Source organism: Paroedura picta, chromosome 5, assembly GCF_049243985.1.
Source record: "Paroedura picta isolate Pp20150507F chromosome 5, Ppicta_v3.0, whole genome shotgun sequence".
Lineage (NCBI taxonomy): Eukaryota > Metazoa > Chordata > Lepidosauria > Squamata > Gekkonidae > Paroedura > Paroedura picta.
The window spans coordinates 98,221,098-98,248,668 of record NC_135373.1 but is presented as its reverse complement, the minus strand read 5'-3'; the positions used below and the strand labels follow the sequence as shown (position 1 = coordinate 98,248,668).

At 42.6% G+C, this 27,571-nt stretch overlaps 1 protein-coding gene across 6 annotated transcripts; it reads left to right on the top strand.

The window, feature by feature from the left end:
* The first annotated feature begins 318 nt into the window (after nt 1–318).
* Nucleotides 319–26,699, top strand: SEPTIN3 (septin 3). 6 transcript variants are annotated; one of them, XM_077339341.1, is made up of 10 exons: nt 322–608; nt 8,755–8,946; nt 9,677–9,805; nt 10,718–10,799; nt 14,199–14,336; nt 15,954–16,071; nt 16,174–16,269; nt 17,056–17,152; nt 18,658–18,709; nt 20,837–26,699. In XM_077339341.1, the coding sequence occupies exons 1-10, from the start codon at nt 404–406 to the stop codon at nt 20,970–20,972; spliced, it is 1,245 nt and encodes a 414-aa protein (XP_077195456.1). In that variant the 5' UTR covers nt 322–403; the 3' UTR covers nt 20,973–26,699. The 6 variants fall into 6 exon arrangements, with proteins under 6 accessions (XP_077195457.1, XP_077195456.1, XP_077195454.1 ...); XM_077339339.1 differs by having other exon boundaries at nt 326–608; nt 17,053–17,152; XM_077339343.1 differs by lacking the exon at nt 322–608 and adding an exon at nt 2,066–2,565 and having other exon boundaries at nt 17,053–17,152.
* Nucleotides 26,700–27,571: the final 872 nt, after the last annotated feature.

The window sequence follows — 27,571 nt, the reverse complement described above, 5'->3', positions numbered from 1 at the left end:
TACATCTCAGTCTCTTCAGTGGACCACAGTCAATGGCTTGGCACCACAGAATTTAAGCTCTCTCTCATTTACTTTCCGCCGGAACAATAATAACCCTACATCTGGTCGGAAGCTTCTCTCATACTCTATGACAAGGAAAGAATTCCAGAAAGTGCCCCTAAAAAGAGAAGCACAAGGGAGGGGAGGACATGGACTTCTACCAAGCCCTCTATCACCAAATGGAATACAAACCTTGCACCAGAATGTAGCTGAAAGCTGTGTAGATACACAGGCCATTCCTTGCCATGAGGGTGAAAATCATACATCAGATACAGAAATGCCAGATTCTAAGGAAAACTTGGCTCCTGCTAGTTCTCCATCACCACCTCGTCATCCACATTCTCTAATAATAGAAAAAGACCCCATGAATTCATCCCTGGAGATTGCTGTCAAGGAGGACCCTGCTTCCAATGACAGATGTGCCATCCCAGAGGCCATAAACATACCTGAGGACTTAGCTGAAGATAGAAAGCTGTTACGTTCTTTTCCACAGGAGTGGCCTGACCCAAATCATCCTTTCATGTCAGATTCCACAATGTCTTCTGTGAAAAATACAGCTATGTCTGAAAGTAAGTCCAAAAACGAGCGCTTGCCAAGATGTGTGTGCATGTGTGCATGCGTGTGTGTGAGAGAGGAAACACTTCTCTTTTGAATAGTATGGAGCAACATGCAGGAGATAGCCTGAGATTTCATGGTTCATGAGATAACACTCTGATTGCATGTTCTTTCTCTTGGTGAATGTCACTCTACCAAAAGCTCTGCCAGAATTTGGTCAGTTAACATCTGTTCATACTAGTTTATTGACCTGTAATCCATCATGTAAACAGGACCACATAGAGAAAATCTGGTGAACTAGTGACTATATCAAGATGGCTTATGGAACCAGACATTCACCCCTTCTTGCCCAGTACTGTCTACTGTTCAAAAGACAAACCCGGGGATGATGGCATAGTCCAAATGATGTGTTGTACAAAAGTCCTGTGCAACCTCTCTTTTTAAAGTGCTGTGCCAATGACCCCTGTGTTTGTTTGTGGAGGAGTGGGACTATGCCTGCCAGCCCTGCTCTTGCCCTTTTGTATTGCATGTCCCTTGTTCACATTGCCTCCACATGTACACACATGCAAATGATCTCTTCTTGACAACACTATGTGCATTCCACTTGTCTACGTAGAGACTATAGGCACAATGTTTGTGGTGCTCTACCATCATGATTTTGAACATAGTCTATTCAATATTAGAGTGAGACTATTTGGGGAATCTTTACTGCCATCCTACTTGTTCAGACAGTATCCATTTTGCATTTGGAAAGCAGCTCTGTTAAGCAGCTCGTGTGCAATTCATAATATGTGAAGACTGCCTAAGTGTGAGTTTCACTGCATGGGGTCAAATTACTTACAGTGCAAGTCTCTTGTATGTTGCTGCCATATATGCAGTCTATACATGGTTTTCATGCTTTAGCTTTCAATTTACATCTTGCCTACGGTCTGTCTCTGCATATTCGTCAAGGCAAGTGCTTCCAAAGGAGATGCTCCTCTAGTTCTCACTTCTCCAAGGCATGTGCACTTGCTCTGATAAATGTGGAAAGACACACACAGATGTAGATGCCTACAGGCACATGAGAGAACACCATGTACACACTATGCACACTGACACAAAGGCAGATTTCTCTTTGCCTTGGCCATTGCTGGCAGACACTCTGTGTCTTTTCCCTACAGTGCTTTATTGCTTCTTGCAGTTTCTAAAAACTCAGAATGAAGATTTTAAATGGAAATCTGCTGGTGAAGCCATAGTCACACCCATAAAGACCATACGGGCGTTAATAGATCAGCTCCTGAGGTTCACCAGGGCAAATAAGACTGAAAGGAGGCATAAAGGCCAAATTCTAGAACAGTTACCTGCAGACCCATAATTTCCTTCTTTATTAGTCAATGGGGCTGATGAAAGAGTTAAGAATACTTTTGCATTAATGAGTAGCTGCTGTCTCTAGAGATGCTCAGCAGACAGTAGCATATGAAAGCTGCCTGGGAGCAGAGAGGAAAGGAGGGCAGAGAGACGAGGGAGAAAGACTGTGTCTGTGTGATGGGGAGGGGACATTTCCTGGCTCCATCTTATTTCTTCTATTGATCACAACACCTCCCTCCAGTAGCCAGCATACATTTTCAGATCCACCAATCCTGCCAAGGTCTCCCAGATGCTTGAATGGTATAGCCCTAAATGCTAGGAAGGAACAGAGAGAAAGAAGCAGAGTGGGGGGAGATTTTGCAGGGATGTTTAATATTCAGGTCATGTGACCATGGCAGCGGTGGCGGCAGCAGCATCCCTGCTTATCTGAAATATCCATTGAAGAAGAAAAAGAAGAGAGAGAGAGAGAGAGAAAGGGAGAGAAAGGGAGAGAGAGAGGTGGGGGGGGGGCAGAGAGACGGAGAACCAGAATCTCATTAGACAACCTTTGGGGCAGAGCAGAATAAGGAGGAAACCCACCCTGAAGAATCACATCCAAAGACAAAGAAAGATTCATGTTCAAAGGTAAGTGGTCTGCGCGGATGCGTCTGCCCTCTCACGGGGGGGGGGGGGAGGCTGCCCTCGGCTCAGAGGTGCAAGAAGGATGCTAATGCGCCCGTTCTGGGCTCAGCACCCCGTTCATGGACATGGACATCTGGAATGGAGACTGGCGTGTGCCTGAGCCTGGCCAGGGCAGCCTGTGCTCGAGGGAAGAGGCGTTTCCCGCCCCTCTTTCCCATCTGCTGTCAAGGAAGCAGCGGGACAGTTGTGCGGCCGTGGCTGCACACTAAGGCGTGTGTGGAAGGAGAGGAAGAATCCCAGCTGCTGGCCAGGGGCGTGAGCTGCTTTGCAACTGGCTCGCCTGCCGCTGAGCAGAGTCTGCTCTCGTTTGGTGACATGAATCCAGGAGCTCTGGAGAGAGGCAGAGCAGGGCAGAGGTGGGGAGGGAATCCTGAGTGGGCAGGAGAGCGATGGATGCCATTGTCGGTGGGCCTCAGGCTGTGCGACGCTTTGTTGTGATGGTGTGCAGCAAGAACACTGTGTCTGGTTTCATGTAGGTTAAGGGGTAAAGGAGAAGGAGGGGGTGTGATTCAGTGGGGGAGGGGTAGCAGGCACAGGAGGTGGTGAACTGAAAAGGGGGCAGGGTAGCATGGGAGGGCAGAATGAATGGGCGCAGTACAAGGGGGAAGTGTTGCTGGGAGGGAACTGTCAGAACGGGGTATAGGACTGACACATGTTAGATGCTGCTATTTTTGGATTGATTGTTCTAGTTATTTGAAAGAAAAATTGCAAGCTTTTGTAGCACACAGTTTCTTCATCAGATACAGGGAGTCAAGCCAAGTGCTTTCCACGTCCCAGGTGAAGCGTTCCAATTTAGTGTTGAATATGAATGCACTCCAGAGGAGAAACAATCCCACCATAGTTGGGGAAGATGCTGAAATAGATCTCTCTGCTGTAGAGTCTATTGTGAAGCGGGCTAGGCGTGACCTGTGATAGCCCCAAACTGTGCCTGTCCATCCTTGGAATTAGGATCCCAACCTGCTTGAAAGTCATATTTTATTATTTTTTTATATATATATTAATAATGTAATATTAAATTCCAGAAATGTGAATTCTGGCTGTGATTTTCCTCTGAAGGCAAGACACTGCACATGCTCAGAAGTACTTCTTTATTATGTCTTCACAATTGCAAAATGGAGGCTTGGTCTTCAAGTCTGATTTGAGGTCTGACGTCTGGGGAGTTTTGGCTCAAAATAAAGTAAAACAAGATATAGATGCTGTTTCTGAAATATATACTTCTGTGTAATATTATAAATATGTCCTGGAGCAAAGGTTCCCAGCTCTAGAAGCAGCATCTGTCCTTTATTGCTCTTTATTTTCCTAGTACACTTTTAAAAAAGAAAAAATAATAATTTAAAAGATACTTGGAATCTATTTTCATAACAACAGCACAACTACCACATCTGATGTTCAATGTATTTTATTCTGAGACACTGGTGTAATGTGAGCACTAATACTAGTTTAAAGTGGGATCTTACTTGACTCTGAATGGCAGGATGCATCCAGTAAAACTTGAGATGTATTGAATGAGAACTGACTGCTTGCCTATTACAGTATATTATTAGTTTGTGAACAAAGGGAGGCATCTGTGTAGTTAAATGTTTCAGGCTCACTCATTCATCCCACTCCCCCCCTCCCCATGATGATATTCAAACAAAGAATTGGAAGGCAAAGAGAAAAAGGGCCCTTTATGTCAATCTGTGAAAGTGAAAACAGATAAATAAAATGAAATACTGAATTTAATTTGGCTGTAGGGTGGTCTCTGGTTGAAGGTTTAAGAAGCTGGTTGGGATGAAAAAATGTGACCAATCAGATGGATAATAAATCTCATAATCTACTAAATGACATTGTAACCACCAATTTAGCATTTAGAGGGCAATTTTCACCCATAGGCTGCAGCTTGATTCATTAAAAAAGTGACTTAATTTCAGAAAAAGATTATTTGGGTGCCAAGGGCAGAAAATCCAAACATGCTGGGAGGGGATTGTGACAGTCCCAGAGAATCTGCTTTGCACGCAGGGGGCTACAAGTTCAGTCCCGGTGCCTCCAGTTTAAAGGGAACAGATAGCAGTAATATGTAAGGAATCTACCTGATCAGCTAGACTCAAGTCCAGAAGCACCTTAGAGACCAACAGGATTTTGGGGGTATAAGCTTTGAGAGCCAAAGTTCCCTTTATCAGATACGATGAAGGGAACTTTGAGTCTCAGCTGATACCCCCCCCCAAATCCTGTTGGTCTCTAAGGTGCTTCTGGACTTGAATCCAGCTGTTCTACTGCAGATCAATACAGCTACCCCCTGAAACATCTGCCTGGGACTCTGGAGAGCTACTCCCAGTCACTGACAATGATTGACTGATGGTGTGAATCAATAGAAGGCAGCTCCATGTGTTCAGGTCACAGGTGAGGATAGGCAAAAATATAGTATCAGAAATGCCTGATGGCATAGTTAAAGGGCCATGTAACTCAAGAAGTACAGGATGAATCTTAATTGTGTGAAATTCAAATGTAATATAGGACAGAGACCATTCACAGCAGCAGTCAGCGGTGAAGACTCACTCCCTAATTTTTTCTAAGTTCTCTAACATTTGCAGTTTGTGAAGACTCCTCTTGTTCAGTTCTTGGAAACGTAATCAAATTGGCTTTTTACCTCAAAGAAGCCCCTTGAGGCAGGAGGCTTCACTCTGTCTAACAGTATGGCCAGCACTACCCTGATTTACATTTGGAAGTATGTCAAGGCACGGATACGTTTCATAAAACTCTCAGTTCAGTCATTTGTTGCCAGATGGTTGAGTTCGCATCCTTGCCAGGCCCTACTCGAGGTTTTCACGGAGGAAACTCACTGTAGTTGCCTCCTGCAGCTCATACGTTGCTTTGCTGAAGGCTGCTTCCAGAAGGGTGCTGAAAATGTGACCCTCCTCAGTGGTAGTAGCAACTAGCAGGTAGGCCCTGTTCCTACTCTGCTGCGGCCATCCCGATCCCCATTCCTCCCCTTTCTACATCACATCTGTGCAAAAGCAAGGGTGACAGCAGTTTTGCCACATACATTTCCACAGGCCCGAACTCCCCTGATCCCCTCACTTTTTCTTTATCTGCCAAATCATACTGTAATGCTAGGGTAGCTTCACAGGGCAGTGGGGAAGATGCCCTTTGACTGAAAAGGAAGAAGGCATGGAAGGTGGCAGTGAGCTGCCTTATACCCCTTTGACTCTAGGGCAGGGGGAGATATTTGGCCAGGCATTCCTTGAGACAAAGTTAAAAATCATGGCTGAAATAAAATAGACTAGAATTGTAGATGGCTATTTATTAATGATATTTCTATACTGTCTTTTCCCAGGGGTGGTTAAGACATAGTCATGAAATTCAATTGAAATTATTTAAATTATTAAAACCAACATATTACAGGTGCTATTGATTGAAGCATAGGAGGAGCAGACCTCCCTTTCTCAGAAAGTGTGTGTGTGTGTGTGTGGGATAAAATGTTAAGGCGTTTTTCTGTGGCAGCTAGATGTTATTGAATATGTCCATCTGTATATGTCCATTTGAGCATAGGGAGGCCAGTTATATTGATGCACAAAACAGTTATGCAAAATAAGTCTTCTTCTAGCTTAAAGGGTTATCTGTTCACCCAAGATATGCTACAGCTGGAGAACAAAGAGCTGTGTTCTAGGCACCAGCATGAAGGATGAAATTCACCCACAATGTTTTGTAAGGAGTGGTTCACAATGATTGAATTTCTTAATAATATAAAATTATATCAGAGCCCTGCAAGACCTTAAACAGTTCCGCAGAGCTTGCAAGTTGAAGGTGTTCTGCCAGTCCTATGGTTGAGTCCTGAAGTAACAGCTGAATCCACTGACCTCTCTGTGAGAATTCCACCAAGCTAAAGCTCCTTGTGAGGGTCACTCTGTATACCCCCCCCCCATGAGAGACAAGAGCACTATGGGCATTTTTTGTATTTAATTATTTGTTTTATTGCATTTTTAAATGTAATTTAAGTTAATTCAAATTTCTATTGTTGTATTTGGAATATTATATATATAATTTTATCCTGGTTGTAATCTGCCCTGAGTCTGTGGAGATAGGGAGCAATATAAATTTAAATAAATAAAAAATAATAAATGACTATATGTGTCAGGGCTATCCTAGAGCAGAATCCAGTTGAGCTACTGTGGAGAATACAGTGGAAAAGGAAAATGAGGAGGCATGAGCAAGAGGAACTGGGGAGCTGGCTGCTAGGCAAGGTTTGTCAGATAGTCTGGGTTTCTTGGCTAGTAGCAGCAGATCTCTCTGTAAGCACTTCCCGGGAAGAGCATTTGAACCAGGAAGAAGGGATTTATATTTGTCTTATTATCTTCCAAGAGCCTCTTGTGGCGCAGAGTGGTAAGGCAGCTGTCTGAAAGTTTTGCCCATGAGGCTGGGAGTTCAATCCCAGCAGCCGGCTCAAGGTTGACTCAGCCTTCCATCCTTCCAAGGTCGGTAAAATGAGTACCCAGCTTGCTGCTGGGGGGTAAACGGTAATGACTGGGGAAGGCACTGGCAAACCACCCCGTATTGAGTCTGCCATGAAAACGCTAGAGGGCGTCACCACAAGGGTCAGACATGACTCGGTGCTTGCACAGGGGATACCTTTACCTTTACCTATTATCTTCCAGCCACCTCAATGGTAAATTAATGTCAACTGATGTCTAGCATATGGACTACAGAAACAACTCAGACAAGTTTCCCTCCACTGCCCAAATCCTGCCCTCCCCAGGCACTACATCCCAAACTCCAGGAATTTTCCGCTAGAAGTTGGCAACCCTAGTCTGATAGCTACTAAATTGCCGCCTGAAATCATCCTGAATAATTACAGAGATTAATCTATATCTCTAGATATTTTGTCAGTGATAAAAGCTCTCCACTGGCTTCCAGTTTATTTTCAGGAACAATTTCAAGACCACTGCTTTGACCAACAATGTCTTCGGTAGCTCATAGATAGGGAAGTTCAAGAACTCATTACCATTCTGTGCTGGCATTCCATCACTCCTTTATGATTTTGTTATTATAATATTGGAGAGGCCATTTTCAGGCCACACATCTATCTCAAACATCAGGTCCAATGGGTGTGTTCTTACAGTCAACTGAATGTTGTTATCAAGATTTGCAAAGTTCCATTTCAGCTGTTCTGATAACAGCATGCTTTTAATTACTTGACAATTCAAACTTACTCTATTATGAAGCAACTATTCCATGCAGCACATCCTGTCTCCAACAATAGTATTTTCAAGTTGTTTGTTACCAGGGTTGCCAGCTCCATGTTGGGAAATATCTGGAGATTTTGGGGGTGGAGCCTGAGGATGGCAAGGTTTGGGAAGGGGAGCGACTTGGGTTTAATGCCATAGAGTCCACCTTCCAAAGCTGCCATTTACTCCAAGTGAATTGATCACTGTTGCTTGGTGATGACTTGTAATCTCAGGAGATCTCCAGCTACCACCTAGAGGTTGACAAGCCTATTTGATACACATTTTTATAATGCTCTGGGGCCTCTGAAACTTGACACAGCTTAGGGCAATGGTCCCAATGAGTTATCCTTGTGTGCCATCGTTCCTTGTGCCTACCAAGTATTTTTAGAAAGTAGGAGGGGCCAGATGAGGCTTTTGCCCAGGATTGGCACTCGGAGATCTGATTGGCTGTGCAGATTTCCAAAAATATTGCTGTGGCAGCAGCTGCCACTGAAAGTAAACTGTGTATATGCAAGAAAATATTTTAGAACTATATGATCATTTAAAAATATATATACTCTGTTAAACAGAGTGTCTGTGTAAAATGTTGAAGATTTACTACTAGCGTTATGCACCATCTCCTTCTGAAATTTTTTTGGGGGTAGGCTCTGCCTCCTGTGGCAGCCATTTTGTGATTGTGTCCATCAACCTGTGTCAGAATTCCAAAGGTGCCCCCAGACTCAGAACTGAGTCTGGCTGAGGGACTCAGTATGTTTTAAACTGGCCTTGGGAGAAAGAGCATTGCAAAAAAGAGAATTTGTCTTAATTTGTCACTACTTCCCCCCTTTTTCAGTGTAAACTGAAACAGCAGTGGAGCGATTTAAAATTTCAGCTCACAGAACTGTGGTTGAACTGCTTGTGTTAATTGTTTATTTCTCTCCTACTCTTGTAGGTCCAGCAGATATTAAGCCTGAAACAGCCATGTCTGAGCTGGTGCCAGAGCCCCGGCCAAAACCAGTGGTGCCAATGAAACCCGTTGGTATTAACTCTAACCTGCTGGGCTACATTGGGATTGATACCATCATAGAGCAAATGCGCAAGAAGACTATGAAAACTGGATTTGACTTCAACATTATGGTTGTAGGTAGGAAGGAGTCAGGGCCAAGGGACTTGTGCAGCAAGGTTCAGCTATAAAACCAGAGTCTGACAACAGTGCCATTTTGGGTGTCATATGTGTGTGGGGAAAAATAAGGTCAGGATGCCAGGACTGGATACAGAGTTGAAACTGGATTAATGTCAAGATTTCTGTTCCAGGCTTTAGTGCTTGTGTGCAACTCATAGGGCTAGTTCTCACAGAGATGTTGGAACTGTCTGGGCTGCATCAGTCTATAGATAAAGCCTTTCCACACAGAAAAGAAGAAAGACAGGAAGAAATGTTCTACCTTCACCATTGCCCTGCTAGGATTGTGTTTTTGTATATAGGGAACATATGTTTTGTGTCTGTGTGTGCAGGAATGTTTAGACACATACTCCCACCTGCAGTCTGAAGCAGTTCAGTCCAGTTATTGGTTTACCATCTCAGGGAAAACTTGCCCAAGGTTTATCGTCTTTAAGAAGAAAAGCAAGGTCACACAAGTCCTTGATTGTTTTGGATTATTGGGAATACTTCACAAGGGTGTCTCTGGAAACAAATGTCCCTGCATCTCTCCAGACCTTGCTTGCACACCTAGCTGTGTATTGTTGGGGGAGGAATAAAGAAAATCATAATCCTGATGAGCTCAGTGCCTTATGTCTTTCCAGCCATCAGGATATAAATGATTCTCCTGACTCACCACAGAAAGGATGTGGCCAATTCTATACATTTCTCCTTCCAGGCCAAAGTGGACTGGGAAAATCAACACTCGTGAACACTCTGTTCAAATCTCAAGTGAGCCGCAAATCTTCAGGTTGGAGCCGTGAAGAGAAGATCCCCAAAACAGTTGAAATCAAGGCAATTGGACATGGTAGGTTTTAAGACAGTAATTCTCAATCCATGTTGTTTGAATTTCCTTCTAGGTCCTCAAATACTGTACCAATGCCTATGGGCATAAAATTAGGCTCTTAAACCACTCCCTCCAGGGTCCATGAGTAACAGTGAGATCTGCACAGTGTGACTCTCACAGCAAGGAGGTAACAGGAACTGCATGAAAGAGCACTGCATACCATGCCTTCAAATAGCAGTCTGTGGTGGACTGCTTTGTGAGGTTCCTCCCTCTCCAGCTGCACTCATTCACCCAGCTGTCTTGCTGGCAGATCTCCCGAAGCCTCAGAATAGGGAAGGGAAGATGGTCACAGCACCTAATTCTCCCCCCCCCTCAACCAAGATCACACTACTTGCCACATTAGAGCTCGGCCCTGCCCTGCGCCTTGGCCTTTCCCTATAGATTATTTGCTCCTTCTCGGCCCCCCCCCCAGGTACATAACATATTTCCTAAAAACCGAAGACTCACTTATATAGTGATGATGAAGTGCCATGAATCTATAGGACATAATAAGATGGAAATTGTTTCATGCTCCTAAACATTTGTGAAGGATCCAACATTGACCATTCTATAAAGTCTTAGGCCAAATTTACATTTGTCATGAAAGTGTTTTCTGACCATCTCTCTGCAGATGATATACACATGAAAAAACAGAGTGTTAAATATGCTTGTATAAGTTTTTTTTTTTAATTGATAGTCATGCAGGAAGCTTGATTTATACTTACATTCCAATATTCATAAAACACAAGTGATTTCTGCCCTGGACAAGAATAACTATTTCTAGAAGAGCCACAGGGACTTCTAATTCGGGAGGGGAGTTTTCCTTTTCTGCTTAATGATGGGAAAGGGCTTCATACAAAAGAGTCTTTGATAATGGCAACATTTCTCCCCTAGTGATTGAAGAAGGTGGTGTCAAAATGAAATTGACAGTTATTGATACCCCTGGATTTGGTGACCAAATCAACAATGAAAACTGGTGAGTGTTTTGTTTCTTTCGCTGATTCTCTGTTCCACCTGCCCCCCCCCCAAATCTCCTGAATGATCAGCACAATGGCCAGAACTGCATGTGCTTAATATAGCCAGGAATCAGAATTGTCTTACGCTAAGGGTCCTCTCTCAAAGGATGGTAAAAGACATGATATGCCCCATAAGTCCAGTTATTTAGCACTACAAGGTTGATATTAGTATGGCATTAATGAACAGTTAACTTGAGAGCTGATCAAGGATATTCAGTGCATGAGGGTTAAAATGATATATAAAAATGCCATTTTGACCGCATGTGCAGATGGGGACTACAGCAAAGAAATTAAAAGACGCTTGCTCCTGGGCAGGAAAGCTATGGCAAATCTAGACAGCATCCTAAAAAGCAAAGACATCACCCTGCCAACAAAAGCGCGTTTAGTCAAGGCTACGGTATTCCCAGTTGCAATGTATGGCTGCGAAAGTTGGACCATAAGGAAGGCCGAGCATCAAAGAATTGAGGCTTTTGAACTTTGGTGCTGGAGAAGACTCTTTTGAGTCCCTTGGGCTGCAAGGCTAACAAACTGGTCAGTCCTAGAAGAGATCAGCCCTGACAGCTCTTTAGAAGGCTAGATCCTGAAAATGAAACTTAAATACTTTGCCCACCTCGTGAGAAGGAAGGACTCCCTGGAGAAGAGCCTAATGCTGGGAGTGATCGAGGGCAAAAGAAGAAGGGGACAACAGAGAATGAGGTGGCTGGATGGAGTCACTGAATCAGTTGGTGTGAGCTTAAACGGACTCCGGGGAGTGGTAGAGGACAGGAAGGCCTGGAGGATCATTGTCCATGGGGTCGCGATGGGTCAGACACGACTTCGCACCTAGCAACAACAACAGTAAAGGTTCCTGTAGCCCAGAAGTTCCCATAGGTGAAATCTTCTAGTGGATCACAGCAACCTTGAGTATGAATCACAGGGGCAGTGAGCTGGGTGACTATGCCAAGAGGTGGTAGGCAAGAGGACTACATATGTTTCAGACACACATGTATTTAGGAGGACACTCCTGTTCAGCCTCCAACCTCAGGGTTCCAGGATCTAGAAATCTCCTCAAACAATGAACATGCTCAGTCAGGGGCAGAACAATCCTCTCCAGGCATTCTTAATCTTTGGTAGGCTTCTTCACTGACCAAGTATACCTTAATCTTATTTGGACTGAGTTTTGGTTTAGTGGAAGTCCAATCTTAAGGATTTCCACAGATCCACCTGACTCAAAGAGAAGTAGAAATGGGTATCATCTGCTCTTGGTGATACCTCAGTCCAAATCTCTCAATGATCTATTTTTCATATAAATGTTAAATAGCATGGGGAATAAGATGAATCCCTGCAGGGCCCCCTTTAACAGTAATGGAATATTAGACCCTGGTTGGTTATGATTTAGATTATTCAGGTCAAGGAATCCTTCAAGAGGGTCTCACAACTGTTTCATTCAAAGCAGCCATGTTTACACCTCCCTCAGTGAGGCAGTTATTACCTACCTTGCAAATATTAGATATTTGTCACATATATCCCTCAACATCACAAAAACATGAGTCAATTTTCCAAATTATACAACCATTCAACCAATTATACAACCAAACGGGGCAAAAAGGATCAATAGACCTGCAAAATGGAGCTAGGGACAGAAAGGATGAATTTTTTTACAAATTTAAGGAAGTCCCAGGTATTAAAAAAAATCAGGGGATTAACTCCTTCCTACAACAATGCTTGTAGCTTTAAGAGATGCCTTCCAAGTCCTTTCAAATACCCTACTTGTACACTTATAGTCAATCTGTCATCTATTTGTCTTACAGTTCCTGGATTCTTATTAAGCACTGGGCATTCACTGGCTCAACCTAAAATGTAGATTATGTCAAACTCAGGTCATGTCAGAAACAGTTCAACTACTTTATTTTGTACTATGACTGGGTGGTAATAAATGCAATTAATAAACTCATCTTCATATAAAATATTTGGGTTTAGCAACTGGGATGATTTGGGGGAGGAACCTTGGGAGGATGGTGTTTAGGGAAGAGAAGGTCTCTGAATCCAACCTCCAAATTAGCCGTTTTCTCCAGGGTAACTGATCTCTGTAATTCTGGAAAATCTCCAGGCCCCAATTGGATGCTGGCAATCATGACACCTACGGTTTTTATCTTTAGAGTTGCAAACCTCCAGGTGAGATCTGCAGATCTCCCAGAATTACAGCTCATTTCCAAAATACAGAGAACCCCTGGAGAAAATGGCTGCTTTGGAGGATGGACTGTATGGCATTATATCCAGCTGAGGTTCCTCTCCTCCTCAAATTCTACCCTCCCCAGTCCCACCCCCAAATTCCCAGGGATTTCCAAACCCAGAGTTGGCAACTCTACTTCTGAACACAGTCCTTCAGTAGGATTGCCAGCTCCAATTGGAAAATACCTGGATATTTGGGCAGTGAAACCTGGGGATAGGGTTTGGGGAGGACAGGGACTTTAACACAGTATAATGCCATAGAGGCAAGCTTCCAAAATGGCCATTTTTCCCCCACTGGAGCTGTGGATATCAGATGTAATCTCAAGAAATCTTCAGCCATTAGCTAGAGGTTGACATTCCTGTAGCACTCATTGTGGGTTTCAGGAAAGTGGGCAAGGAGCTTGCTTTGTGGGGACTGTGGTCGGCAGATGGCTTCCACCTTGAAATAGCTGCTGCTAAAGAAACAGGAAAGCTGCCAGCCTCCCTGAGGTGCAGGCCTCATGCCAGGGATGGATGTAAATAAAGCTTATTGAGCTGATGGTAACTGCGAATGTGAATCTCCATGAGCGGTGAAGTGATTAACAGTATCCACTAGGACAGAACATATTAAAGCATCTGTGGTATCCAGTAGAACAGAATAAAGAGTGGTCTTTTAACAATTCCTTAATCTGTTTCCTCACTACTCAAATTGGTGCAGGGGGAATATAGTGGGGGACTTTCTGGGATTATTCCTCACAACTGGAGGAAATGTCATGGAACATTGGGCACAATCTTAAGTGTGTTGGCATGGCATGATGGCCTCACTTCTGCTTTTGTGTTGGGAGTGACATACCGTGTTGCTAGGGTTGCCAGTTCCAGGTTGAAAAATTCCTGGAGATTTGTGAAGAAGAGCTTCAGGAGGCCGTAGTTTGAGAAGGGGCCTCAGCAGTGTATAATGCCACAGAGTCCACCCACCAAAGCAGCCCTTTCCCCCTGGGAATCTGATCTACGCTGCCTGGAGGTCAGTTGTAATTCTGGAGGATCTCCAGGCCCTATCTGGAGGTTGGCAGCCCTAACACACCAGTACCAGCACAACTGTCCCCTGCAGAATCTCCTAGATTTTATCTGCTTCTTTTTCTCCTCTCTTTCTTCCTTCCTTGGTCTCTTAGCTGGGAGCCCATTGAGAAATACATCAATGAGCAATATGAGAAATTTCTGAAGGAGGAAGTGAATATTGCAAGAAAGAAACGAATCCCGGACACAAGAGTCCACTGTTGCATCTACTTTATCTCTCCCACAGGTCACTCGTATGTATCTCTCCGTAGACCTAGAGTATGATAGTCTGATGGGGGCAGCACTGCTGAGCTAGTTGAGAAAAGAATCATAGATGCATGATGCTCACCAGCCGCTTGGTAGCCATGTGCAGTGCACATAAATCACCCAGTAAGTTGCATGGCAGACCAGGGGACCTAAGCACTAGTACAGGTAGCAAAGCCTGCCTCAGAACAAAGTGCAAAAATGACCCAGTATGAGTACAAGAAGCATAATAAATTGCACGCCCATCCAGAAACCTTCTAAGCTTAGGGATAAATATGAGTTAAACTTGTGTTCTAGAGTTCTGTGTTATTTTGATAGTGGTTAGTGCCTGCTCATTCCTTCCCACTTTCATTCATGGAAGGAAGTTGCTATAGTGGCATATTGTTCAGGCTATTTTACACATAATGTTCTTCATATATGGGTACATACCAGGGATGCCTGTCCACCTATTATAGTGAGAGACCTCCAGGCATCCTGCTGTTGAGATACTGGTAGGAGGAAAAGGGTGGTGGTGGTGGTGGTGGAATACATGTTGCCATCATGCTGAGTCACTGACACCCCTTCCAGTAAAAACTAGGAGTATCATTGTAGACGCTGCAGAATTTACCAAACCTCTATGGTAAAACCATAGTTTTTGTAAATTCTACAGTATTTAATGACATCACTTCTGGTTGTTACAGAAAATGATATCAGCTTGCCAGCATGATGCCAACATGTGATGACAAGAGGAGCTGTTGGTTTGTGCTTGCTTTTTACTACTTGAAGGAGTCTCACAGCTGCTTACAATCACCTTATCTTCCTCTCCCCACAACAGACACCCTGTGAGGCTGATAGAGCTCTGAGAGAACCGAGCGACCCAGGGTCACCCTGCTGGCTACATGTAGAGGAGTGGGGAATCAAACATGGTTCTACAGATTAGAGGCTGCCACTCTTAACCACTACACGAAGCTGTTTTCCCACCCCCATTCCCTCCTGCCGGTGCTTCAGCAGTGAAATGCCCCCAATTCCTCCCAGTAGTTGCTAGCTGCAGCCTGGCAGCCCTAGAGTACAGAGTTTCAGAAAAGAAAGAATTTGTGTGAGCTCGTGTCGCTTGTCATGAGAGAAAAACTACTATGCCAGCTGTACACTTTGTGGGAACCTGCCACAGGATATAGATTTCCAACAAGTGTACACTTGGCAAAACAAACACTTGTGTGCTTTTCCTACATTGTAGTATGGCAACCAGTATTCCTACATGCTTTCTTATCCCCTCTGGTAGTTGATTTTACAGTCTCCCTATTACTTCTTTATTTCTTTCCCTCCCATTGTGGGGGTCCAGTTGATTGCTTGTAAGGCAGCCGACATGCTGTCTGAAGCTCTGATCACGAGGCTGGGAGTTCAATCCCAGCAGCCAGCTCAAGGTTGACTCAGCCTTCCATCCTTCTGAGGTTGGTAAAATGAGTACCCAGCTTGCTGGGGGGTAAAATGGTAATGACTGGGGAAGGGAATGGCAAACCACCCTGTATTGAGTCAGCCAAGAAAATGCTAGAGGGCGTCACCCCAAGGGTCAGTCATGACTCGGTGCTTGCACCTTTACCTTTATCTTTATTCTTCCTCCTGGGCTATAGCTTGCGACCCTTGGATCTAGAGTTTATGAAGCACTTGAGCAAAGTAGTAAACATCATTCCAGTTATTGCCAAAGCAGACACCATGACTATGGAGGAGAAGATTGAGTTCAAACAGAGGGTAAGTGTCTCCTTATTTCTGGAAAAACAAACTTTGGTGTTGTGTGACAGGAACACTCTCTCTGCATGTATCTTTTTATTTTGAAATGTTTTTCCTATCCAGGTCCGCAAAGAACTAGAAGTCCATGGAATTGAATTTTATCCCCAGAAAGAGTTTGATGAAGACCTTGAGGATAAGACAGAAAATGACAAAATTAGGGTAGGATGCTCATGATTGTGATTGACTGTTGAAGAGAGTTCAATTCTGCAAAAAGTGGAAGCATTAGTATGAAGTACATACTTTTTGCTTCACCTGGACAGAGTTGTATATGAAGTAAGTTATGAGTTATTATGAATACAGCTCCTAAGCATTTATTTTTAGCAGTTCTTCAGCTGAAAATTTAGACTTTATGTTTTGGTAGCTGAATCAAGAGTTTATATGGCTTCCTGTCTACACACGTTTGCATTTTACAGATTCTCATAGGGAAATTCATTTCTCTTGAAACATCTTTAACTGAATTCCACTTTACAATGGATTTACAGAAGTTTTCAGCATGGACACTCTTGGCCAGCTGTACATTATTAAGTCAACTTCATTTGGAACTAGTCCACATTACAACTGTAAAGTAAACAAGCTCACTGTGTTAAATACAGTTGATGTCTTCAAATGACTTTTGGTTTGTCTCTCAATCCTTATATGAGAATTTTGTGCATAGTTGGAAAGCAACTGGCCAAATAAAGCAAGTATTAATGTAACAAAGAGAGTTCCTTCAGGTAGCTACAAAATGCACAGAAAATATGAAAATATTTCAGTGAGATAAAGGAATATGAAAGACCTAAAGAGAACATGGGTATATTTTGGCTAGCAATTGTAGCATGGTCTGCAAATAAATATATAGTAAGAGACAGTGGTGATGATCAGGACAGAAAGAAGCTTTCCAGGTGGGAATACCTGTTGCACGGAAGATCAAGCTTAATTTAAACTCTATTTATCTGATCTCAGCAGGAAAGTATGCCATTTGCAGTGGTGGGCAGTGACAAGGAATATCAAGTGAATGGGAAAAGGGTCCTGGGCAGGAAAACACCCTGGGGAGTCATTGAAGGTAAACGGTGGCTGTTTTATTTTTGAGTCTCACTTATAAATACCAGTAAGAGGCAGATAGCAAAATGGCAAAAGCATTGATACCAGCAGCAAATGTTAAAATGGTACCAGGAAGGTTCCTGGGAAGAAGACTTTCCTGTTGCCTTTGTCCCATTGGCATTGTTGTTTCTTATCCCTCCTTTAATTGAGGGATAAGAGATAACATTAATGATTTCCATGAAGCAAGGAATGTGTTTACCAGAGTTGCTAATGGTGCAAAATTGGAATGGATTACTTATATATTAGGGACCAGGCAAAATATGGAAAACCATATGAAGAAATATCACATCACAAAAAGGAAGAATGAACTTCATATATTTGACAGTAGGCATACAGTAACTTGTTAGCTTGTACTACTTCTGAAAGGATTTGGAGATTTTAATAATTATATTCAATACCTGGCTCCAACCTGGTGGAACAAGTTGCCAGCTGAGATCTGAGCACTAATGGAGCTGTCAAAGTTCCACAGGGCCTATAAAAGAGCAGTCTTCTGCCAGGCCCATGGTTGAGACCAGGGCTGTTTGAAATTACACTGGCCTCCCTCCTTCTCCTTGGCTCCCCATCTATTTATTTTATTTATACCATCCCCAGTCTGGGTAGCTGGCAGGGGGAATAGAGAGATTGGGAGGGAGGATTGATTTTAATGTATCTTATTACTGCATTTTAATTATTGTATTTTATTGTGAATGTGCATTTTAATTATTGTATTTTATTGTGAATGTGCTTTTATTGCTGTGAACCACCCCAAGCCCATTGTGGGGAGGAACAGTATATAAATTAGATTAATAATAATAATAATTCCAGGAAATTCTAGGAACTAATGTTTTGTCAAAGCAGGACCATACTATTTGCTGTTATAATCAGAAGATTTGTTATAAGTGATAGAGCTACTCTGCACTGGCAAAAACTTGACTGGAATGCTGTTTTCTTCTGGAAACAGCATACAAATTGGAAAAGAGACAGAAGAGAGTATTGAGGTTTTTAAAAATAATGTATAAGGCAAATCACAAAAGTAAATGTAAAATATGTTGACAGTTTTCACATGTTCTAAGGAATATTAGAAAAAAGGACAATTTATACTAAATGTTGAGGTTAAGCACCATATCAGCCTAAAGTACAAGAAGGTAAAAACGGAGGGGAGGGGATTTTTAAGGGCATTTCCACATGCAATAAATGTAATGAAATATTGCTGAACATAGGCGGCATATTCTGGTCCCTTCACATGACAGCCAGCTGAGGAGCTTGGTAGTACATCAGAATTTCTAGGAAGTATAAGCAAAATATAATGGAGTTTTGAAGAAAAAAATAAAACCATCAGAGAATACCAATCCGACTATATAGGTGTTCTAGAAAAAGATTATACCTACTTTCATCAATGCTGATTGAGACAGGGGATGGGCTAGATGGATTTCTTTCACGTCTTATTCCACATTCAAACATGATTAACATATTTTGCTTACTTTACAGTGGAAAATCTCAATCACTGTGAATTTGCCCTACTTCGTGATTTTGTCATTAGGTAAGTCTGTTTGTTCTGAAGTAAAGAATATTGCCTACTGAGATGAAGAAAAATTAATCTGCGCTCTGCGAGTGAGAATCTTCTGGTCGTTCCCGGCCCTAGGGAAGCAAGCCTAGCCTCGACCAGGGCCAGGGCCTTTTCGGTCCTGGCCCCCACCTGGTGGAATGAGCTCCCGGGAGAGCTGTGGGCCCTTTGGGACCTTTCAACGTTCTGCAGGGCCTGCAAGACGGAGCTCTTCCGCCAGGTCTATGGTTGAGGCTGGGGCTGCTGGGGTACATCGACTGCTCTCCCCTGGGCTTCTTCTTGAACATCGTTGACCTCCTTCTCCTCTACCCTGCCTTTTTAAGGAAGGGGGGTAGGAAGGGGATCTTATTATTGTGCCGCCATGTTGTGACATTTTAAAGTCTTTTAATGGGACTCTTAATGGGGTTTTAAGACACTGTAAGCCGCCACGAGCCATTTGGGAGTGGCGGGAAATAAATCGAAATAATATTAATAAAATAATGATAATAATAACAACAACAATAACAATAATAATAAGATCTAAAACAGAATTGACATCAGAGGTGTTCCAATCTAACATTATAACACTGCTGCCCTAAGTAAAGTTACATCCTTCTGTCAACTTAAGACAATAGATTCAGAAGGATATAACTCTGTGAAGAATGGTTCTATAAGTGACCTATTGCATTATTGGTCCAGTGAAGTTACAGTTTAATCCTAAGAACACTTTACTGGGAGTAAGCCTCATTGAATATACTTCAGTAGGTTTCTGAGTAGAATATCCTTCATTTGCTTTTCCATCTACCTTAGAGGTAAATCAAACAGAGAGCATACATTTGCATATTGTACAGAAATCATTTATCCAAATGATGATCTTTCTTATAGAAGACAGTCTGTTTGAAACATAATTATTTACCAAAGGCAACATCTTTATGGACAATGAATATCAAGAATAGAATGATAGGTTAAAATATCAGATATTAAAAGACTAGAAATCATTACAAGAACTTTTTTTGTGCTTAGTTAAATGCATATCACCTTTAGAAAGTACTCCCAATTGAATGAAATAAATTGCGAGCCCCCTACAGTCTATATTAGGACTAATGCTATTTAATATTAATAATTTGGAATCAAGAATGAGCAAAATAGCTATTTGTGTATTTTTGAATAACACCAATGTATTTAGGAAGACAATGTTATGCAACTTTCCAAACTTGGTAAAAATCAGGGGAAACTGGTAGATAAGATTAATGTAATTACATGTGAGGGTCAAACTTCCTAAGTTAATGTAACACATATGCACTACAGGGATCAGTTTATTAGTCCAGTGACAGTGAAAAGGGCAAGTATTAGGAAAAAATGAAAAATAAAGCAACCTGCATAATTTTGTTATTATATCTATCTATGGTACAGTTGCACAAATACTGCATATAGATTTGGTGTAGCATAAAAGATATTATTGAGCTGTGAAAATGTTCTAAAATAGCAGTTAAAATGATTAAGTGGTTTGCACACCATACTGGTCTGAAAAGGATAAAATATTCAGCAATGTTTAATTTTTAGTAAAAATGACAGCCAAAGGGAGGGCATGAAAAGTTGATTAAAATATGAATTGTGCAGAGAAAGTTGATGGAAAGTTTTTTCTCCTTGCTTCGCAACACCAGAATTCACAATGCTCTCCTACACAGTTACATCCTTCTACATCAATTGAAGTCAATGGGTTTAAAGGGGTATAACTCTGTTAAGGATTGCACTGTTTGTGCATCAGTGAATCTGATTTACTGTTTTCACGAATTTGCTTGGGGCATACACTTCTGGAACCCACTGCCATAAGATATGGTTATGATCACAGACAATAAAAAGTAAATTTAAAAGGTTACATTTATGGAGGATGCCCTGCTACCTAAATGGAGCCTCCTTTTTCAGAATGCCAGTTGTTGGGATTTCAAAACAGAGGGGAAACCTGCAACCTTGAGAGAAAAACATATGAATAAATGAAAATGCGGTAAAATGGCCAACTACCACTGTTGGGTAGTAGTTGTCCTTTAATGCAAATATCTACTTGAACATGACATGACTTCCATAGTGAAGTTTCTTCTTTCTCTTTTCACATATATTCTTCAGGACCCACCTTCAAGACCTAAAGGAGGTAACACACAACATCCACTACGAAACCTACAGGGCTAAACGACTGAATGACAATGGGGGGCTTCCGCCAGTGACCGTAGAGATAGAAGAAAATCACGAAAGCAATCTGTGAATGAGCCATCCTGGTTTGCTATCTTCTGCTGTTTCTGAATTATAATCACCATACCACCCTTACCCTTGGTTTGAATTCAGGCCTCTCTTTGAAGCATGTGGAATAAATATCCTTTATGTTGTGCATATGAGGAAAGAACCGGGAGCACAGCCCCCAGCTTTCCCCAAATGTCCCAATTTGGTTCTGTTTTTTATTATATGAATTTTGTATTTTGCACAGCAGACACTAGTCTTCCGTTGTCACATGTTCCAAGATTTTCGACTGGGCATCATGATTGTGGGAAATATTGAAAGGAAGTGATTTGATCTCTGGGGTCACTTGGAATGTCTACAAGGGAAAAGTGAGACTGGTGTAAAGATGTTGAACGCACTACAGGAACTACAGAGCCATACTTTGGACGTGAGTTACATAGGGCTGGAAGAGATTGGGCTGCTATGCAGTTGTGTTGGGTGGCTTGTTCTATAGGCCTACTTCTTGGTGTGGAAGCAGGAAAAACTAACATTTGGAAGTAAGTTCCAGTAAAATCAAGGAGAGGGACTTATTACCAAGTTAAATTCACAGAGAATCAAGGTGTCAGAATAGGGAAGATGGACAGGCTTTGGGTTATTTCGTTTCCTTTGGAAGGAGGTACATTTGTAGAGAGAAAAGTAGAATTGAGAATTAATTCAGAAGTAGTACAGTTCTTGATGGGGGACAGCATTTTTCAAAAACGAATCTCTTTTCAATCATGATGCAAATAATTTTTTTGACATGGGTATAAAAGCCACTCCTAAATCGCTGTTATGCTTCCGTTGTATTGATCGTTCTTGTTATTTTGCATTCAAGATGTTTTAACAGACTCATGATCACAACAATCCTCTTTGGATTGCTGCATTCACTGAAAACAGCAAAAGCGCAACATGGCTCACTTGTGCCTTTCTTCCAGCTGATCCCTTGGCTATGGAAGGGGAACTCTCTGCTAAGCAAAGGTCCTCTTATGCTGGGAATATTCCCCAGAATGTGTAAATCAACATAAAGAATCTTTGAAGGACCAGTATAACTAGCAAGGGCATGTTCTTTTTTGATTCCATTGGGTGGCTTCCTTGCCCTGATCTGTGCTCATTATAGATTTTTCAGGGCCTGGGTCTCTTGATCCAGATACCTGCCAGTTGCTAACATCCCAAAATGGAATCTGGCAGCTCCATGCTGGTCCTCAAAATTCCAGCATGTATTTTTTAAAACAAAGAACAAGTGCCTGGCCCTCATGGCTATGGAGAAGAGATACTACAGTGTGTCGGTGGTCCCTGCTGAAGGTTTAGGATGAGGGTAGAACTTCCAATGGTCAAGAGGTCAGCATTACACTGTATGGGTTCCATATTAACCCTCCTCTGTCATCACGGTTTCACACTGCCTCCCAAAGTGCCATAAATATAGATCAGTTTTGCCCCATCTTTCAGAAGAATAAGCAGCCTTTGATCATTTTCAGATGTCAGCACATAGATATATCTTCAATATTCCCTTCTGCCCAATAGTTATTTATTTAAAAATTACTCCCAGTCTATCTCTAGTTGGAACCAAGGTAGCTTAACAATTGCATAAGGTATACACAGTTGTAAACAACAGGAAAAAGTCTGACGTCAATACACAGATTCTTAAAAAAGAAAGTATAAAAGAACGCTTTCCATAATGTCCTAATCTAATCTGGCCAGGGGAATGCCTCTGCAGGTAGGACATTCCATAGAGCCAGGGAGTCACAAAGAAACCTCCATTGTGTATTCTGTGTCAGTTTACAAACTGGCAAGGTAAGCCCTTTTCAATCAATGTGAGAAGACTTATACAAGAAGCTGTTCTCCACAAGAGAGCAACTACTTTTAAAATGTATTTAAAACAATTTCATAGCCTGCTAAAACATATTCAAGGCAGTTTTTGAAGATTTTGTTTTTAAAATAAATTTTAAAAAATTAACAGTAGCAAAAATTAACAATGAAGCTACAGCATAAAGCCACAGCACAGAACTAACATTATAATGCTACACTTTTTATCCCATTCTTCCTCCAAGGAATTGAGAGTGGAGGTGGTGTATATGGTTTTCCCTGCTCTACATTTCCTCTATGGAAGGCTAGGCTGACTGTGGTTGGCCCAAGAATACCCAGTGAGCTGGGGCTTCGAAGATCGGTCTCCCCAGTCCTAGTCTGGTACACTAACCATTTAATAACATCAAACTAAATTATAACAATTGCTATTGCCAAGAAGCCAAAGAAATTCTAAACGATAAAGCAGAACAACAGTCAGCAATAAAACATACTGATTTTTTTAAAGATTAAGTTAAAAGAGTTATAATCAACCACTTTCAATATTAAGCCCCAAATTCCTGGGAAAAGAATCTCCCTCCACTAGTGCTGGGCACATGGCTGCTAAGGACAGAGTGAAATGAATAGGCAAGCAGTGGAGCGCTCAAGGCTGAAGAGATGTGTTCCTTGAAATCGACATCAACTACAATCTTGTTGCTGCACTTTGAACCAAGTAAAGTGTCTAATTGCAACTCCAAGGCAGCCTGTACTGGAGCCCCCTTAACCTAGATGAGAGCAGATCATGGATAGCTATGGTCAGATCTTGCTGCTGAAGGAAGGCTATAACCACTGCACTAATTGAAGTTGGTTAAAGATGCTATATGCCACAGAGCAACCTGGAACATCAGTTTTGAGGCATGTTATCTAATGGCATTATCAAGTGGTCAACTCTTGAGGAGTGCATCCCCATTCCAGAATAAATTGTATCACTACTCCCCTATTAGCCATATTATCAGGCATCAGCACCTCAGTCCTGTCATTGCTGCCTCCATACACCTGTTCAGAATATTGGCTATATCTTCAGGCTCGGCTGAAAAGGAGCAGTAAAATACTGCGTCACTGGCATTATGATGCTTACTCCCAAATCACAATGCAGCCTCTCCCAGCAATTATAGGCAAATGGTTTGGGGCACAGCACGGAAGTTTGCAGGACTCCCTAGCGCACACTTTCTTAACCAGGGCAGAGTCTGCACTTACTTTCTTTATTCCATTGTCAATCCTGTTGAATTCAGATCGCTTTGAACTCTGGTCTTCCTCCCCCCCCCCCATTGAAACAGGAAAGTCTTCTGCACGTGATTAGGGTAGTTCAGAAGGGGTGGGGGAGCCAAGCCACTTTCTTTCTTTTCTTGAAGGGGGGGGGGGAGAAGAGCCAGGAGGGAGGAAAAATGCAGGACCGACAGAAATTAGGGGCTTCTCCTTTAAGGCAAGCTTGTCACATGACCAGGTGTGGCCTATCAGACGTTCTCTACCATGGAGCTTGGTTTCCTAATCCAGATTTTAAAATATATTGAGCATTAAAAGCACTCCAAGATATCGCACAATAAAGGTTGGGTCACTCTGGATCAATCCTTCTTGCTGCAGAAGGAAAATTTAAATTGCCCAAAATCCAAACGGAAATCGCATTCTGTGTAGAGGGCTGGGACTGAATCGATCTGGGGTTGGAATAAAAGCTCCGTGCAGTTTACACCCAGGTTTCATGAAACCCTGGAGTTTCTTGATGGCCGTGGAAGGGTTTCCTGAATGGGTAGAAGTTAATTTTAAATATATTTAAATATATTTTTTTAATTTGTTAAAACGTTTACTGGGTGATATGACCATATATGGTCATGTTGGGAAACACCCCCCCCCATGCTCAATGATGGGCGTGGAGACGGTGGGAAGGGGTCCTGGGTGGGCGTATACACAGCCATGCTTCCCAACCATAGTCCCAAATGAGAAGCCATTTCTGGGGCTTCTCAAAGGCCGAAGAATGTTTCAGGGATTTCTCAATGGTAAAAAAAAGTTGAGAAAGCTTACCCTAGTGCAGTGTAGTTGAGCAACAGTCCAACAGCACCACCTTTTGGAAGCTGTGAGCCAGCAGGAATGGAATCACCAAAGTGTTTTGTCCCTGAAACCTCATTTCAGTTAGCCAATCCAGGATATTATGGCTGGTGCTACTGAAAACTATTGAGAGGTCCTGTAGAAGCAAAAGGATTGCACTGTCTCTCTCCTGATGAGGATGGCCATTAAAGTAAGGTGCATTTGTCACGTCCCTAGATGGCAACCTCCATAGGGTGAATTGTTTGTGCCCCATGATTTCACAGAATCATAGTTGGAAGGTGCCTCCAGGGTCATCTAGTCCAACCCCCTGCACAATGCAGGAATTCACAACTACCTGCCTACCCATAGTGACCCCAATTTCATGTCCTAGTGATCCCACCCCCAATCTCCAGAATCCAGCCTAGCCTGGAGGAAATTCATCCCCCATCCCACAGTGGCGATCAGCAATTCCCTGGGTATGCAGGGAAGAGCCACAAGAGACAAACCCTTTGGGTGCAATCTGTCAACCAGCTATTAAGGGGACCAGCGTTGTTTCCCTCCATGTCACTACAGAGCTTTTTTCAAGCAATGTACATTGTGGAGAAAAGCAGTCCATCCATTTTGTGAACTGCAACACACAAACAGCTCACCATGCTGTAATATGGAACAGTTTAAAGCAGGTCAGTCTCCACTTACTGGCTGCAACATGCTCGCTAGTTTATTCACAGTCCTAATGCAAGATTTATCTTCAAAGTTGCAGTACCCATCTATTTAAGCCACTGTCCTTTTGGCACAAACAAGCAAGAAGTGATATGATCATAACCAAAAGCCAACTTCTCCCCACAGTAAGATATACAGGGCACTGACACTCATACTTTTCCTTTTGCTGTAACTCTAATTAGCACTGCATGCCTATGTTTTGTTTCCATTCTATATGGCAGCAGTGCATTTGGGGAATGGAAATTGTTCTCTTTGATGAAAGAAGTCTGGATTGGACTGACCTGGGCATCCCAAATGGGAGAAGTCTTGATGGGTTTCTTGCCTGCTCTAAAAATTACCCCCCCCCCAAAAAAAAATTGTTTGCTACTTTACTTGCAATGTAATAAGATCAGATTTAGAAACTTATTCTCATGCTAAACTGAGCAAGTCTAGAGAATGTCCTGTTTATGTTATACTCAATATAAGATTACTGTCAGTGCAGTCCATTGTGGGGGAAAGCAGTGATCTGCATGCACCCACTGTCAGGACAGACCTTTGCCTTTCAGGAACCAACAATGGGATCTCCAGGTGTTCATAGTCTTTTGCAGCAGCCAGGAAAATGCTTATTTTCTATTCCCATCTCTCCCCCCCCCCCAACATCAACACTTAACTGACTAAACAACAGTCTCTTGGATGACTGGTGTTACAACCATTATGCAGTGCCGACATTGTGATGTTAGAAAGGTAATATTTTGGTTGTCCTTTTTTCTGTCTTTGATGCTACGCATGGATCTGTATGATAATACAGGGGCAAGAGGCCATAAAGAGAGGTAAAGAGTGCCAATTTAGAACGTATCAGTAGAATCCTCTTGTGGTCTCTGTAAGTTCCACATTTTCATTGTGCATATCAAGATATACTCAAGCATTTTGGAAATCTAGACCCTTCGTGGGCACACTGGTAGATTATTGTAAGGTAATTTAGAGCAAGATCTGCAAGCATGAAGGAATGAATGAAGCCTAGATCCTCCTGATAGCTCCAGCCCACGAAAGAATCCTATTGAAGTTCTTTGTTAACTGTCTAGCCCTAAGGAAAAAAATGACATATGCCAGTGATTTGTTAGTAGACTTAACTTTCTATTGTGTTCTGTTGTCTGATTAAACAGAGTGTCATTTGAACAAATGGTGCGTTACTTTATTTGGTCAGTTGTTTCATCAGTCTTCTATAAATTCTTCATTGGGTCCGAGTTAACATATGGAACTGTTGGAGAAGAGTTAGTTTTTATACCCTGCTTTTCACTACTTGGAGTCTCAACACGACTTACAATCGTCTTCCCTTCCTCTCCCCACAACAGACACCCTGTGTGGTAGGTGCGGGTGAAAGAGCTCTGGGAACTGTGACTAACCCAAGGTTAGTCTGGGTGTGGAGGAGAAATAAATTCTGGTTCACCAGATCAGAGGCTGCCAGTCATAACTATGACACCAAGCTAGCGCTGGACTGAGTGATTCAGCATGCCTGGATATCAGGGTATGCTACAGTCATAAGGGGTATACATACTTTGAATGCCTCTCTTAGTCCTAACCTGGGAGCTGCCCTCTGACCTCTTCTTTTATTATTATTTTTGTTAGTATTGCCAGGTATGACTTGGCAACTGGTGGGAGATGAGGGGGGGCTTACCAGGAGCAGCAGGGAGGCCCATCTGACATACAGATACATGTCCACAGCACTGCTCACGTGACCAAGAAGTGATGTCATCATGATGGGGTGACACTGGTATTTGGGTAAAAACTCTGATAAATTTGCCTTCTACCACAGAGTTTTTGCCCAAATACCAGAGTATTGCACTGAGATCTCAGATGTGATAACATCACCTCCACATCATTTGGCCAGTGATGTAGACATGTTGCTGCATGTTGGATAGATTTCACTTTTTCAGGGTAAGTTCCCCCCCTGCTGGCCAGCTGATTGGCAGCAGGGAGAGGGGGGCTGGCAGTGGGAGATCCCTGCCTCCACCCCCGAGTGTGTGTCTGGCAACTCTACAGTGAATACATCTA